General features: G+C 47.8%; 1 protein-coding gene and 1 non-coding gene across 2 annotated transcripts; both read right to left on the bottom strand.

Moving 5' to 3' along the window:
- Positions 1-336: 336 nt before the first annotated feature.
- On the bottom strand, positions 337-5,524 carry Rtp1 (receptor transporter protein 1). The gene is made up of 2 exons (XM_006985071.3): positions 4,964-5,524; positions 337-3,264 (listed from the first exon to the last, which is right to left on the bottom strand). Exons 1-2 carry the CDS (start codon positions 5,233-5,235, stop codon positions 2,745-2,747), a joined length of 792 nt encoding a protein of 263 aa, XP_006985133.1. The 5' UTR covers positions 5,236-5,524; the 3' UTR covers positions 337-2,744.
- A 2,990-nt stretch (positions 5,525-8,514) lies between these two features.
- LOC121821857 (U6 spliceosomal RNA) lies at positions 8,515-8,621 on the bottom strand. Its single transcript, XR_006062732.1, has one exon. It is a non-coding gene; the product is annotated as a U6 spliceosomal RNA (small nuclear RNA).
- Positions 8,622-12,099: the final 3,478 nt, after the last annotated feature.

Raw genomic sequence — 12,099 nt, 5'->3', positions numbered from 1 at the left:
AGCCGAAGAGGGCATGAGCTGCCTTGACCAATGATGATCCCTGACATCTGGGGTATTCAGAAACAGGCTGGGTAACCTGGCACCGGGACATGCCCTCCCTGGAGGAACCAGGCTTCATGTGGCTGAGTACAGGTTGGGAGGGGGAAAGACCTCAGGATGTTTTTAACCCCAAGACAGGGAGGGCACCTGAGCCAGAGAGAAAATGAGCAGCTTCAAGTCCCAGAGGAAATCAGTCCAGAATTAAAACAGAACCCACAGCTTCCAGTGCCTGGAGAGTGCAACATCGCTTGTCTGGTTCCATGCTACCACCTGAAACAAATGAGCTCTGTCCTCCACATGCTTTGGCTTAAATCTTTTATTTGGGGCATACGAGTACAAGATCTAGGGAAACAAGTGGCGATATGAGAAGAGGAACTTATTGTCATGAGCACACACTACAGAAGCAGAGGTCTGGCTGTAGGCCATGCTCATTGTTGACTTAGTCATTCAATGGGATTTTACTGAGCTCTTATTACATGCTCAATAGAGGTAAATATGATGCGTTGAATCTGTGCTATTTGGAACCTATATTCTAATGGGGAGTACATCCAAGAATGAGGGATGACAACAGGTCTGATGGGTGTTCCAGCAAGAAAGAAAGATTCGGTCATGGAGACCCAGGGGCGGGATAATGTCACTGTACCAACAGATCGCCATGGTGGGAAGGATAAAGGAGGATTACATTCAAAGAACACAGAGTGAAAAGCAAGGCAGCCGAGGAGGGAATTAGAGCCTGAGTTGTGGAGAAGTCAGGGAGGTTCATCAGAGGAGATAAACCAAGCCAGGCATAGTTTATAAACTGGATACAAAGGAAGCCGCCGCTCACTTAGAGGTATTGTACCAGGCAGTAGAGGCAGGGAGCCAGGAGATTTGCTCTAACTGGGGGTCTTCAGATGCACCGCTATCTCTTTCAAAGCTCCCCAGGGTTCCTAAAATACAGCCAGGCAGGCCTGAGAAACCCTGAAGTGACCAGAGGCCTCTGATAGACCGAGCCTGGCTCAAGGTGGCTACTACTGTAGTATCCAGCACCCAGATAAGAACTTGCTAGAGGGTGGGTACCCAGGATATGTGGCTGACTAAAGAAATTAATACTGTGAAGGAAGAAGTCACAGCTGGTTACTACTGTCAGAGCGAGGGCTGGCCCGTGTGCTGACCTACCACATCTCTCCTGACTATGGACAGGATTGGCCCAGAGCAGTACCTGGGTAGTCTCAGTAAGAGAGAAAACAAGATACTGGGGGAGGGGAGGGAGTAACTAATGGCCCAGTAGAGATCAAGGGCCATGTGGGGAATCTCCAAGGTGCACTAACGATGTCCTGAAGGTCTTTATGTACCCCGTCTAATGTAAGTGGCCCTCCTGTCTCCCCCACTGCAGACATTGTGACTTTGTATAAACAAGAAATGGCAGGACAGGAAGTAGGTTACTAACAGAGACGGTGAGCAAGGTCCTCTCTACCGCTCGGGGTGGGCAGCAGGCCATTTCCAGCTTTTCTCCTCTCCCCCACCAGCCTTACTCTACCCTCTATTATCAGAGGGTGTCTGACCCTGTGACTGCAAATCATATGGCATGCCTTTTTGAAGAGATGTGAGATTCCGGGCACTCTCTACCAACTAGTTATTTTGTAGCTTTAATTTACCCTTTCTTGCTGAGATGCCCCATCCCTGTGGTCCAGAGAGTCTCCTTGGCAAAACAAAACAAAACAAAACAAAACAAGCCATTGTGGAAAAGCCAGTCAACTATCATTTCAGCAAAACCATAGACAGCCAGGCGGTTTCCCTGTTCTGGTCCTCAGCACTGCCGAATGAACAGCCGAGGATCTGAACCCTGAAACCCCTCCACCCTAACAGAGAGTGACTCTGTGTGGTTTTCTTCCAAACCTCTCTAAATTCTATGCTGGCTCACAAGCACTGAGTGGGAGGCCTCACTGTGACTCTACCCGGCGACCAGTCTTCTGTCAGCCAGACAGACTGTGGGATCCACCTGAAGGACAAGGTGCTAGGAGCTTCAAGTCTGGGAAACATAGCAAAGAACAGTGGAACAGGCAGCCGAGTGCCCCCCCCCCACACACACACACCTCTCTACTTCAGGGGAAACTACTGTGTGTGCATGAGGCAGAGCTGTGGATCAGGCTCATTTTGAAGGCAAAGAGGTTCCTTTAAAGCTATAACTCGATGCTAGGTAATGACCAGGACAGAGGAAAAGATTAGCAGGAGAGTAAAGTCAAGTTCATTGGCTTTAAGACCTTTTGCAATGACCTAGTCCTATAATTTCCAAGCTTGTTTTCCTTTTGAAGCAATTAAGCATACACACACACACACACACACACACACACACACACACACACATCCTTACATGGAAAGCAGTTCTGTTCTGATTGCAGCAAGGGAGACGACAGAAGTTGGAAGGAGCTGTTGGACGAGGAGAAAGCAGCTCACTCACTCCATCTACCTCCCAAATCAAATGTCCCCGGGGTACCTAGAAGGACTTTGGAACCCTAGATTTCTGTAGAAAAAAATCAACGATCCAGCCCAGACCCTTAATTTTACAGATGGAAAAATTGGGTAGATTGTCCAGGCTTCCCACTGAATCAATGACCGCATCGTGTTAGAACGTGCCCCCATTTTCCCAAGCCAGGTCTCACCTCATCCCCTTCCCACCAGCAGACTCCCCACCCCACCCCAAGCCTCAGACCCACGCGGGAATCCTAGACAGAACTGCGGAAGGAGAACTGCAGGTAGATGATGAGCAGCAGGACCGTGGCCCAAAACAAGCACCAGGGAACGGAGCAGAAGTTGCAGCCTGAGCCCGCTTCCGCCTGTGGCTTGGTGGGGCTGGGCGCACGGGAGAAGGTGTAGGTGGTCGCCTCCTCCTCCAGCAGCTTCTCGCTGGGCTTCCAGTGCACGATGCCTTCCTGGCAGGCCTCGCAGAACTCGCCGCGGTGTCGCCGGTTGTCCTGGCGGCTGGCCACGTGGATGCGGTAGTGGCCACCGCGCTCCCCGTAGCACTGCTCGCGCAGGCTGGTGATGAGGTTGTCCACCAGGCTCTCGATGTTCTCCTCCAGCATGCTGGACTCGTCCAGCCGCGCTGTGCCGCACTCGTAGCACAGCTGCTTGAACACGCGCATGCGCACCGAACCAGCGCGCTGGGCACGGTCCAGGTACATGTGGAAGAGGATGACCACATGGGGCGACTGCCAGGTGTGCCAGCACCAGGAACAGTGGAACCTGCCAGCGAGGGAAGAGAAAGAGAGGGCCATATGGAGGGATGAACAGGCCAGGAAGAGGTAAAGGGATGCGGAGGCGGGCAGAAGCAGAGCCCAGGGGTGGGGCGGTATGCTGACCGTCCCCAGGGTTCATTAGCTCCCCCAGGAGGCCACCGTCCTTGGTCTATGTGAGTGCCCAAGGGACAAGACTTGGCACACGGCATCTAGCAGTGGTCTGCTTCCTGGTTGCTTTCCAGAGACCTTGTCTCCCTTCTGCCTGGTTTCCTCAGGCCTTGTCCTTTGCCCCAACTCTAAGGAACTCATTCTTCACCTATAAAATGCTCTGGGTGCCTTGAGTCCTCTGCCCACACCACGTGAAGTCTGACAGCAAAGCTAGAAGATCCACGGGCCTCTCTGTCAACACTGACTGAACAGGCCGGGCCTACATCAGGAGAAAATGCATGATTAACACCAACTATTAGCACATGGCCAGAGCGGAGGCATTCCCAAATCCTGGAGGTAGAGGCAGTGTGAGCACAAGGTGACCCCGCTCCTGCCAGGACCAGCATTTCCCACACTGACCAGTCAGCCGGGGATCACAGTTCAGCAACCAATTCTGAGTGACACAAAGCCCCCTGCCGACATCTGATGAAGGAACTATTTCTCTCACTCAGACCACACTTGGATTTTCAAAATGTCAGAATTGGAGGGGCCGCAGAAATTAACCTATCACTCATTGTCTTTCAAGACACAGAAAAAGAGCCATCCACGTACACACAGCTGGTGAGAGGGAGCATCGGTATCCTGCTGACTGAAACGGATGGAACAGAACGGAGTTGACTGGGCCAAACTAAGCAGGAAGGCCTTTGCTTCTGACCCAGATACCTGCACCACTCAGCTGCCCTCGCTCAAGTCTCAAACGTATGTCTGAGCCAAGACCCGTGAACTGGACCCAAGGAGTAGAAATACTAGGTTTTCTCAGATATTTTTGTACCTACAAATCACCCGGGAGCCTTCTTAAAATCTGGGTACTGATCTGAGTGTGGAGGGGCCCAATATTCTGCAGCTCTAACAAATTCTAGATGAACATGTCTATTGTCTGTCCTCATCCCTGGAGCGCAAGGCGAAGATGTCGGCTGACCCTTCATTCAGGCTTGGGGAAAGCATAGTCCAAAGAGGAAAGCAGATTGCTTGAGAGGCATGGAGGCCACAGCAGAGCCAGTTTCTAGCCTGCTCCATGTGATAAATGTTTTAAACCAAATCGAGCTGAATTAACAAGGTCTGAACTGAACTTCCCTGATACAAGAGCACAGATACCTTGAATCCCAGGGAACCCAAGCCTCCCTTTTCTCAGCTTATGGACAATTTTAAAGACATTATTAAAGTCTAAAAGTGTGTAAACTGTCAGTCAGAAACTAATAATTATATATATACACACACACACACACACACACACACACACACACACACACACATATATATATTCTACCTTTTTATTTGCTAAGTGGAGAAACTATAAGAACAGTTCTAGCGGTCAGTAGAAGAGCTGAACTCAAACTGGGTGTCCCTTTTTGGAACAGCCTGCCATCTAGTCTACAGTAGCCTAACCGTGAGACTGAAGCAGGCACTTGGGTTCTATGTGTCCTTCTCTCTCCTCTGAAGGTGGCCCAGGTCTAGGGTCCCAGAGGCTGCCTGCAGGTCCCTCTTTCTGGGCCACTCACCTGCCTGAGGCATGAAGTTCCAGGTACTGCTTCCAGCCAGGGGCCAAGACATTGTGCTTGAGGTTGGGGTCTATGATGAAGTCCCAGCTGTCAGCTGGCTTCGCCTCCTCCATCTTCTCGTAGAAGACTTTCTTCCACTCGCCTGTGGTCACGCTCTTACACATGTCCTCGTCAGGGATGAGGGAAGGCAAACTCCACTTTATAGAGAATGTGGGGAGTGAGGGTAAGTGCAAGGCAGGGCAGCGCAGTCTCCACGGTCTAAAAATCCTCATTGGCAGGACCAGGAGGAAGCAGGACCCAGCTCCCTCCTTTGTCCGCAGTGGAACCTGTTTCCAAGGCAACCAGGCAGGGTGCCAGGAGACACAACTTGGGGAGGAAAGAGTCTCTGGAAGGGTACTCCAGCGCCCCGATTGCAGTCTGCAGAAACAAGGTTTCTGAGTCTAAATGATCCAAGGCAGCTTGGGGGCCTGATAAAAGGCTAGACTGCAGACCATATCATCTTGGCCCACAAGAGCATAGAGAGGAGATGACTTGAGAGCTGGCTCAATTTCACCTTACTGCCCCCTGGAGGCATCATCAGCACCTGGCTGCTATGGCAACCACTATGCCTTAGGGAGCCAAGGAGACATGAGGGATGGGAAAATGTAGACTTGTTAGTAGGTAGAAGCATAATGTGGTCTCCCTCTGCATAGCCGCCCCTCTCATACCTGAAACACTACCATTTGATATACCTCATCAGAGACCTCATAACTCACAGTGACTCTGTCACCGTGCAGATCGTATAAATGGCAGAGCCGCTGATGAGCCGCTCCAACTCATTCATTCCCCCGTTTGAAGCATACTGATGTGCCAGACCCCTATGCAAGGTGCTTGTAACTGGGTATGTACCGGGTAACAATAATGTCATGAGATGCATACTTCAAGAACCATTTACAAGAGCAGCCACCTGTGCCCAAAGGTGAAAGTCGTTGCATCACCCAGGTAGCTAGGCAGGACTACTTCCAGGCTGGTTTCAGAGGAGTGGTGGAAGAGAAACCATCTGAGGTAACACGGCCTGCATATAGAAACCTGTAATCTGTTAGTTTATTTAATGGTAAAATAGCTCTCCTTACTCACTTTGATCCAGATCATTGGAAATATTCAACAACCATTGAACAGAGCAGGGGCTGAGGAAGGCAGGCTCGCTAACCTCACTGGAAATTCGTTGAGGGATAATCAGGGGGGAACATAAGATGGGGGGGGGAAGCAATTTTAAACATGGGACACTGGAACAAGGGATTCAAGGAAGGAAAAGTACCCAGAGGATTGTGGCTCTGAAGGGGACTTGGGAACCGGGAAAGTGATTGTGCAGGGGTGGGCTGGGAGACGGGTCCATCCACTAAAATGAGCAAGGTCTGTATCAGGCTCTTGGGAAAGGGCCAAAGCTGGCCCTGTGGGGCGGAGCCTGTGCAGGGGGAGCCAGGATAGAAGCTAAGTGTGCAGATGGGTTAGGTGGTAGAGACAGAATCCACCCTGGGATGGGAGGAGATGAGCAGGTGGAACTGGCTGATGCTACATGTTATCTGGGTAATGACACCATTGCTGTGTCCTGAGGCTGGTAGCATGAGATATCGCTTTGCTCATCTCTGCCTTCTCCCTTCTCCCTCCAAGCTTCCTGAAGGTGTCAAGAGGCACCTGAGGCTCAGGAAAGGATGACAGATAAGAAGGGAGCTGATTCCATCTTCCACATCTTCCTCAAGTCAGGTGTTGATGATGGAACCCACGGCCTGCCAGCGGCTTGCTCCCCAGGACACGTGGCTGGTGGACAACAGGAACTCAGGGCCTACTTATTGGGGGCTAGACTTATAATTTTTAGCTTGTTGTTTTTCCTTAAAAGTTCATACATGCTTATTACAGAAAACTTATAAAATAAAGATAAAATTAAATAAATGCAATGCTCTTCCATAACATCCCTATCCAAAATAACTGTTGTTAGTATCAAGATAAATACTATAGGACATGGTGTCGTGTTTTATAAATAACAACATCTCATGAATATTCTTCTAAGTCATTAGTATTATTCTCTAGTCATATGCCATAGGCTGCATTATTCTGTCATATGAGTGGGCAAAATTAACGTAGCCCATCTTGTTCTTGGGGCAGTGAAGTTGGGTTCAGTCCCTCACAGATGAGCCCTTGTGTGTTTAAAACTCACGCCCATAAACGTGCATTCCCAGCATCAGAAATAATGCTGCTTACAGTCAGAAAGCACATCTCTCAGCCGGGCATCTGTGACTCGCACTTGTAATCCCAGCACCAGAGAGTCAGAGGCAGGAGGACTGAGCTCAAGGTCGTCCTCAGCTCCATAGGGAGTTCATGATTAGTTGTCTCAAAACATAGAAACAAAAAGGAAGCCATTTCCCGACGGTTCCACAAAGTCTTGCTGTGGCTGCAGAATCTCCTATGGTGGGAATTACATACAGATTGCCTGCAAATCCTGAAACTGGAGGTTAGGAACGAAGGGCCTCAACTGGCCAAACAGCTTGGTGGGTAAGGACTTTGGCCACCAAGCCTGACAAGGTGACTGAGTTCTAAGCCCAGGACCCACAGAGTGGAAAAAGAGAACTGATTCCTGAAAGTTGACCTTTGCATTCCACATGCACACCAACGCCATTCCATACATACTCTATAAAAATGGTGGGCCGGGGGCAGAGAATGTAATGAAAACTTAAAAATAAAAAAGGCCTGAAAAATCTAACTTTTCTATCTGGTACCAGACACAGTCCTCCAGGTACTCTTGACTCTGCATGGATGATGCCCTGGTGGACACGGTTCAGCCTCAGTTGGTTTAGCAATGGGATGATGAGAAGACAGTGTCGTCAGTTGTTAACTGCATCAGCCCTGGAATAGCCCATGCCGGTTCGTCGTTGTTTTGTTCCGAATTCCTTTCTATATAGCTATTCTGTTATGTCTGATGTGTATCTTTTCATTAGGGTAAAATGTGTCATTGTGTGAATATATATTTATATTTACATATGAACGTGCAGCCTAATAGCGATCACTAAACAGCAGCAGGTCTCAGGCCCTGTCCCAGATTCTTTATCCACAGTAGTTTATTTTACCACAGTGGCAGTGGCAGCCGCTTCATCGTACAGACACCCCTCTGTAACCGAGAGCTTAGATAACCCGCCCGGGGTTCACCAGTCAGTACTGGCTGAACTTGGATTTTGAACGAGTATGACTGCTTTAAGCAGTGTGCTGTCCAGTGTGGAGTCAAGGACACACTGTTTGCTAGTTAAATGAGTGTGCCCCGTCTCACCACCAGATGCGCCCATTTCAGCCTCCGAGGGTTGCAGACGCGACGAATCGGTATCCTTTCAGCAAATGGCTCCCTGTGGTATGCTGAGGCCACAGCTCCTCTAGATGAGGAGAGAACAGCAAACGATCCCCCAGGCACTCTTTTGCTCCCAAGGTGCCACCCTCAGTGTTGAATTTAATGAATCAATCACACCCACAAACCCACAATGTTCAGTATAAGTATTTGAGAGCCAAAAGAGTCCAAAAATCCTTCTCTAAATTTGGAACGATTCCCTAATCTGTATGTCATCCTTGCCCAGGGGCCGTGCTAACCCTCTCTGCAAGGATCCAATTTTGGTATGTGTGCTGCTGAAGTGAGCACATAGTCTGACGTCTTTCCAAAGAAAATACAGTCCAAGTTGTCTCTGTACACAACAGCCCTGCAAGATCATAAACACTTGGTGCCAGGTACTCAGGCTCAGTGGAAAGAGCTGTGTGTCTGGAATCAGGAATTCAAACACCCACACTGCTAGCCCTTCTGCCAGCTAATCTTGTGACCTCATGTGAGCCGTTTACTTTCTCTGGGCCTTGATGTGTGCATGCATCCACTCAAAGAACCAGAGTAGGTGAAAAAAAAAAAAAAAAAACCTCTGTGGTTCTCCTGACTACAGCCATGCATGCATGCTTCAAAGGGTTTTAGACTTAGTTGGATAATAGAAGGTCGGATGCGGTCATAGGGTAGACGAGAACACTTCAGAAGAGGAGTGCAGGGTTGCCTGGAACCAAGTGCTGACTCCTTGGAGTCTATGGTGTAGAGCCTGCTGCTCCCCGCAGGGCTCAATCCCGGGTTTGTACTAGAAACAGTAAGAGGGGCGGGAATTAAACCTAGAGCCACTGAATATGAACACTGGAAATGACTCGGGAGTTCCTTGGGATATTTCCACAAACCGTTAACTGAGTCAGCACTCTTGTCTCCGAATGAAGGCAGTCAACTCTGAGATAAGTTAACTGAGTTAACCAACTTCTGCAGTTGGTTAAAGATGGAAGCGGTCAGAAGTGGTGGCCAGGGAGAGCTGGAGGCTGGAGAAGTTCCTAGACAGACTCCTAAAGCGAAGAGAAACGGACAACAAACATGGTCAGAAAGAATCTTCTAGAAGTATTTGGCAGTTGTTGCTACAATAAACATTCTGATGAAAAACAAGGACACTAAAAGTGAGAATCACTGTGTGTGTGTGTGTGTGTGTGTGTGTGTGTGTGTGTGTGTGTGTGCGCGCGCATTTAGCCAACTGATGCAATCCCCATTGGCACAAATTAAGTTTAATTTGAGACCTGAGCTTGCTTTGCAGAGGCCAGCGCAATCCACCCTTCTGTATAGCAAAGTGCTTAATAATAATTTTAAAAAAACTACCAAGACTAAAAAGCAAGTAAAAACTTGCCCTTGTTGAATGAGCTCTGACGCTATGGAGTCCAAACTCACAGATCACAGATTTAAATGTCTGGAGCCTTTGGGTTCAGTTTGGTTTTTGAGAAAACCAAACCAAATATAATAAAATATTATGTGATAATATTATAAGCTCACAAATGGCTTAAAACTAAATCCCTACAAGAAAATACAGTGATTAAAAGAAAAGAAAGAAAACCATGCCTCTGACGTATTTGGCTTCATGGGAAATATAATATACAGCTTATTATGCTGCCATTGTTTATCAAGATTCTACAAAAATAAGTATTGTCCCTCTTAACATGCCATGCTAATGAAAAGCCACTACCGACCAGGATGGAGGTCACATCCCTGTGTGGCATTTGTGGACATAAAGGTGAATTTTGGGGAGCTACACCAAAGACCAAAAGTTTCCCCTGGGTCTCAGTGGCCAGAGATCAAAGATGTATACTTGCTTGATATCCCACAGCAAAGAATCTTTCTTCCCCAAATCCCCAGATGTGCTGAGCCACAGCAGTAAGCCTCTTCATGGTGTTGACTTAATGATGAAGATACAGTTACTACTCTCGATTTTCAGTTCAAAGGAATCATCATGGTTCTTCCTCAGTAGAAACAGCCTGTCCTTGGGAATCAAGCTCTCTACACCATCCTGGGAAGAGCATTACTAGCATACTACTGGAGCTAGCTTCGAGAGTGCCGTTGCCTTTTCTACCCCTTAATCATTTGGGACTAGACAGAAAAAAAAAAAAAAAAGAAGCACTGTATCTTGATTACTAATTCAGAGCATGCCGCACACCTCAGAGAATACCGCTGGAGCCTGGCAAGACAGTGTCACCCAGCTGGCTCCTTCAGTGAGCCTCCCAAAGACAGCCCCATGTAAAATCGGGCCAGATGCTTCAGGATGACGGTATGTGTTGCAAAACTAATGAGTTTCAGCTGTGAAGGTCATCCAGCTGCAACATCTGTCACCCCCATTCATCAGGAAGTTGATTTGGCAGACCCGGCTGGGTAGGCAGGTGTCACCTTCCTGTCTCAGCACTCCACAAATACTTCCCCCAGAGCTGCACACTCAGGGAAAGAGTCAGCCTTCCTCAATAGAGAAGCATCCTTCTTCAGTCAGTGTTACACAAGCGCTCATCTGCTGGGGTCTCCAAACAAGCCCCGAGGGTCCAATGGCCCCACGAACTGCAGATGAGCTTCTCACGGAGATTAGCTTCCCCTGGTGATCTTAGGTGGTGATCTTAGGAGGACATACAGCTAACTCGCTCTCGGGATCTGACTCGTGGACTGTCTAGGCAGGAATAAGGCACATTGTCAGATGTCTTGCTGTGGTTCAACATCATTCTTACAGTTCAGAGGACACCAAAAAAAAAAGTAGCTTTTTTCTATCAAGCCTCCAATGCATCTGTTCAGAATTCCCAGAGAATGTGTGTCCAGAACTTTCCCTTCTTTTCCTGGTTCTTCTATTATCTCTTTTTCAATTTTCCCCCCTCTATTTTCAGGGCCCTATGGCCAGTGAATAGACCTCCTTGTCACTGATTGTGACCACTTCACACGGGAAACTCATTCATTACCAGGCTACCAAACATTGGCTCACATGATAATGGAAACTGAGAAGTCTATAAGGCAGAGACTCACAAAAGCAGGTGACATAGTTTCACTCCGTGTCGAAAAGCTGGACAACTAATAACGTCAGTGATGTGAAGACCATTGTGGGAGCTACAGACAACCCAGCCCAAAGCCTCAAGGAGGAGGGTGAATCTCGCTTTGCCATTTAGTTCTGTCTCTTGCTCTAGCATGTCAAATCTACAGCCCATGCACACCAATGTGGTTCCCCTCAAAGTCACAAACTCATTTAAAACACAAGTGATATTTTGGCTAATTTTTTTTTTTTAGTAACTCAATTGCTCAGTTCTAATGTGTAGACTTCGTAGGTAACAATGTCACAGTGTGTCAAGGTTGGAAGGCCTTCAAAAAGATTGGACAGCCATATGAACTGAGATTCCAATGTTCAACTCACTTGAAACATCCTTAAATAGACTAAACAGAAGTAAAGCTTTCCATATTCCTTCAGGGGCCGCAGGATAATTACTGAATTGCTAGATAGCACCTCTGAATCCCAGCTCCTCAATAATGAACTTGTTAATGAGATAATTTTTGAACTTAGTGGGAAAAATAAGGGCTTATTCCCACACTTGTGGTCACATTTGAGTTTTTGGGTTTTTTTTTTTTCTTTTCTTTTTTGAATGTTTTTCTTCCTGCTTTACACATAGTAATTACACATATTATGGGCACAGAATATCAGGGTAATCTGCATATCTATCAGTTCAGACATTTATCATTTCTTTGTACTGGTAATATTCAAATTCCTCTCTGCTGGTGATTTGAAATGGACAAATACCTGTGGCCAATGGTGTTG

The sequence above is a fragment of the Peromyscus maniculatus genome, chromosome 12 (genome assembly GCF_049852395.1).
Source record: "Peromyscus maniculatus bairdii isolate BWxNUB_F1_BW_parent chromosome 12, HU_Pman_BW_mat_3.1, whole genome shotgun sequence".
Classification (NCBI taxonomy): Eukaryota; Metazoa; Chordata; class Mammalia; order Rodentia; family Cricetidae; genus Peromyscus; species Peromyscus maniculatus.
Note: the sequence above shows the minus strand (reverse complement) of the source record. Positions and strands in the feature narration are given on the sequence as shown.

What these genes read in the sequence shown, in the direction of transcription:
- Rtp1 (XM_006985071.3), bottom strand. Translation starts at nt 5,235, where the DNA reads ATGAGGATTTTTAGACCGTGGAGACTGCGCTGCCCTGCCTTGCACTTA. An exon ending in GAACTTCATGCCTCAGGCAG is followed by an intron (nt 3,265 to 4,963) that starts GTGAGTGGCCCA and finishes CCTCGCTGGCAG; the next exon opens with GTTCCACTGTTCCTGGTGCT.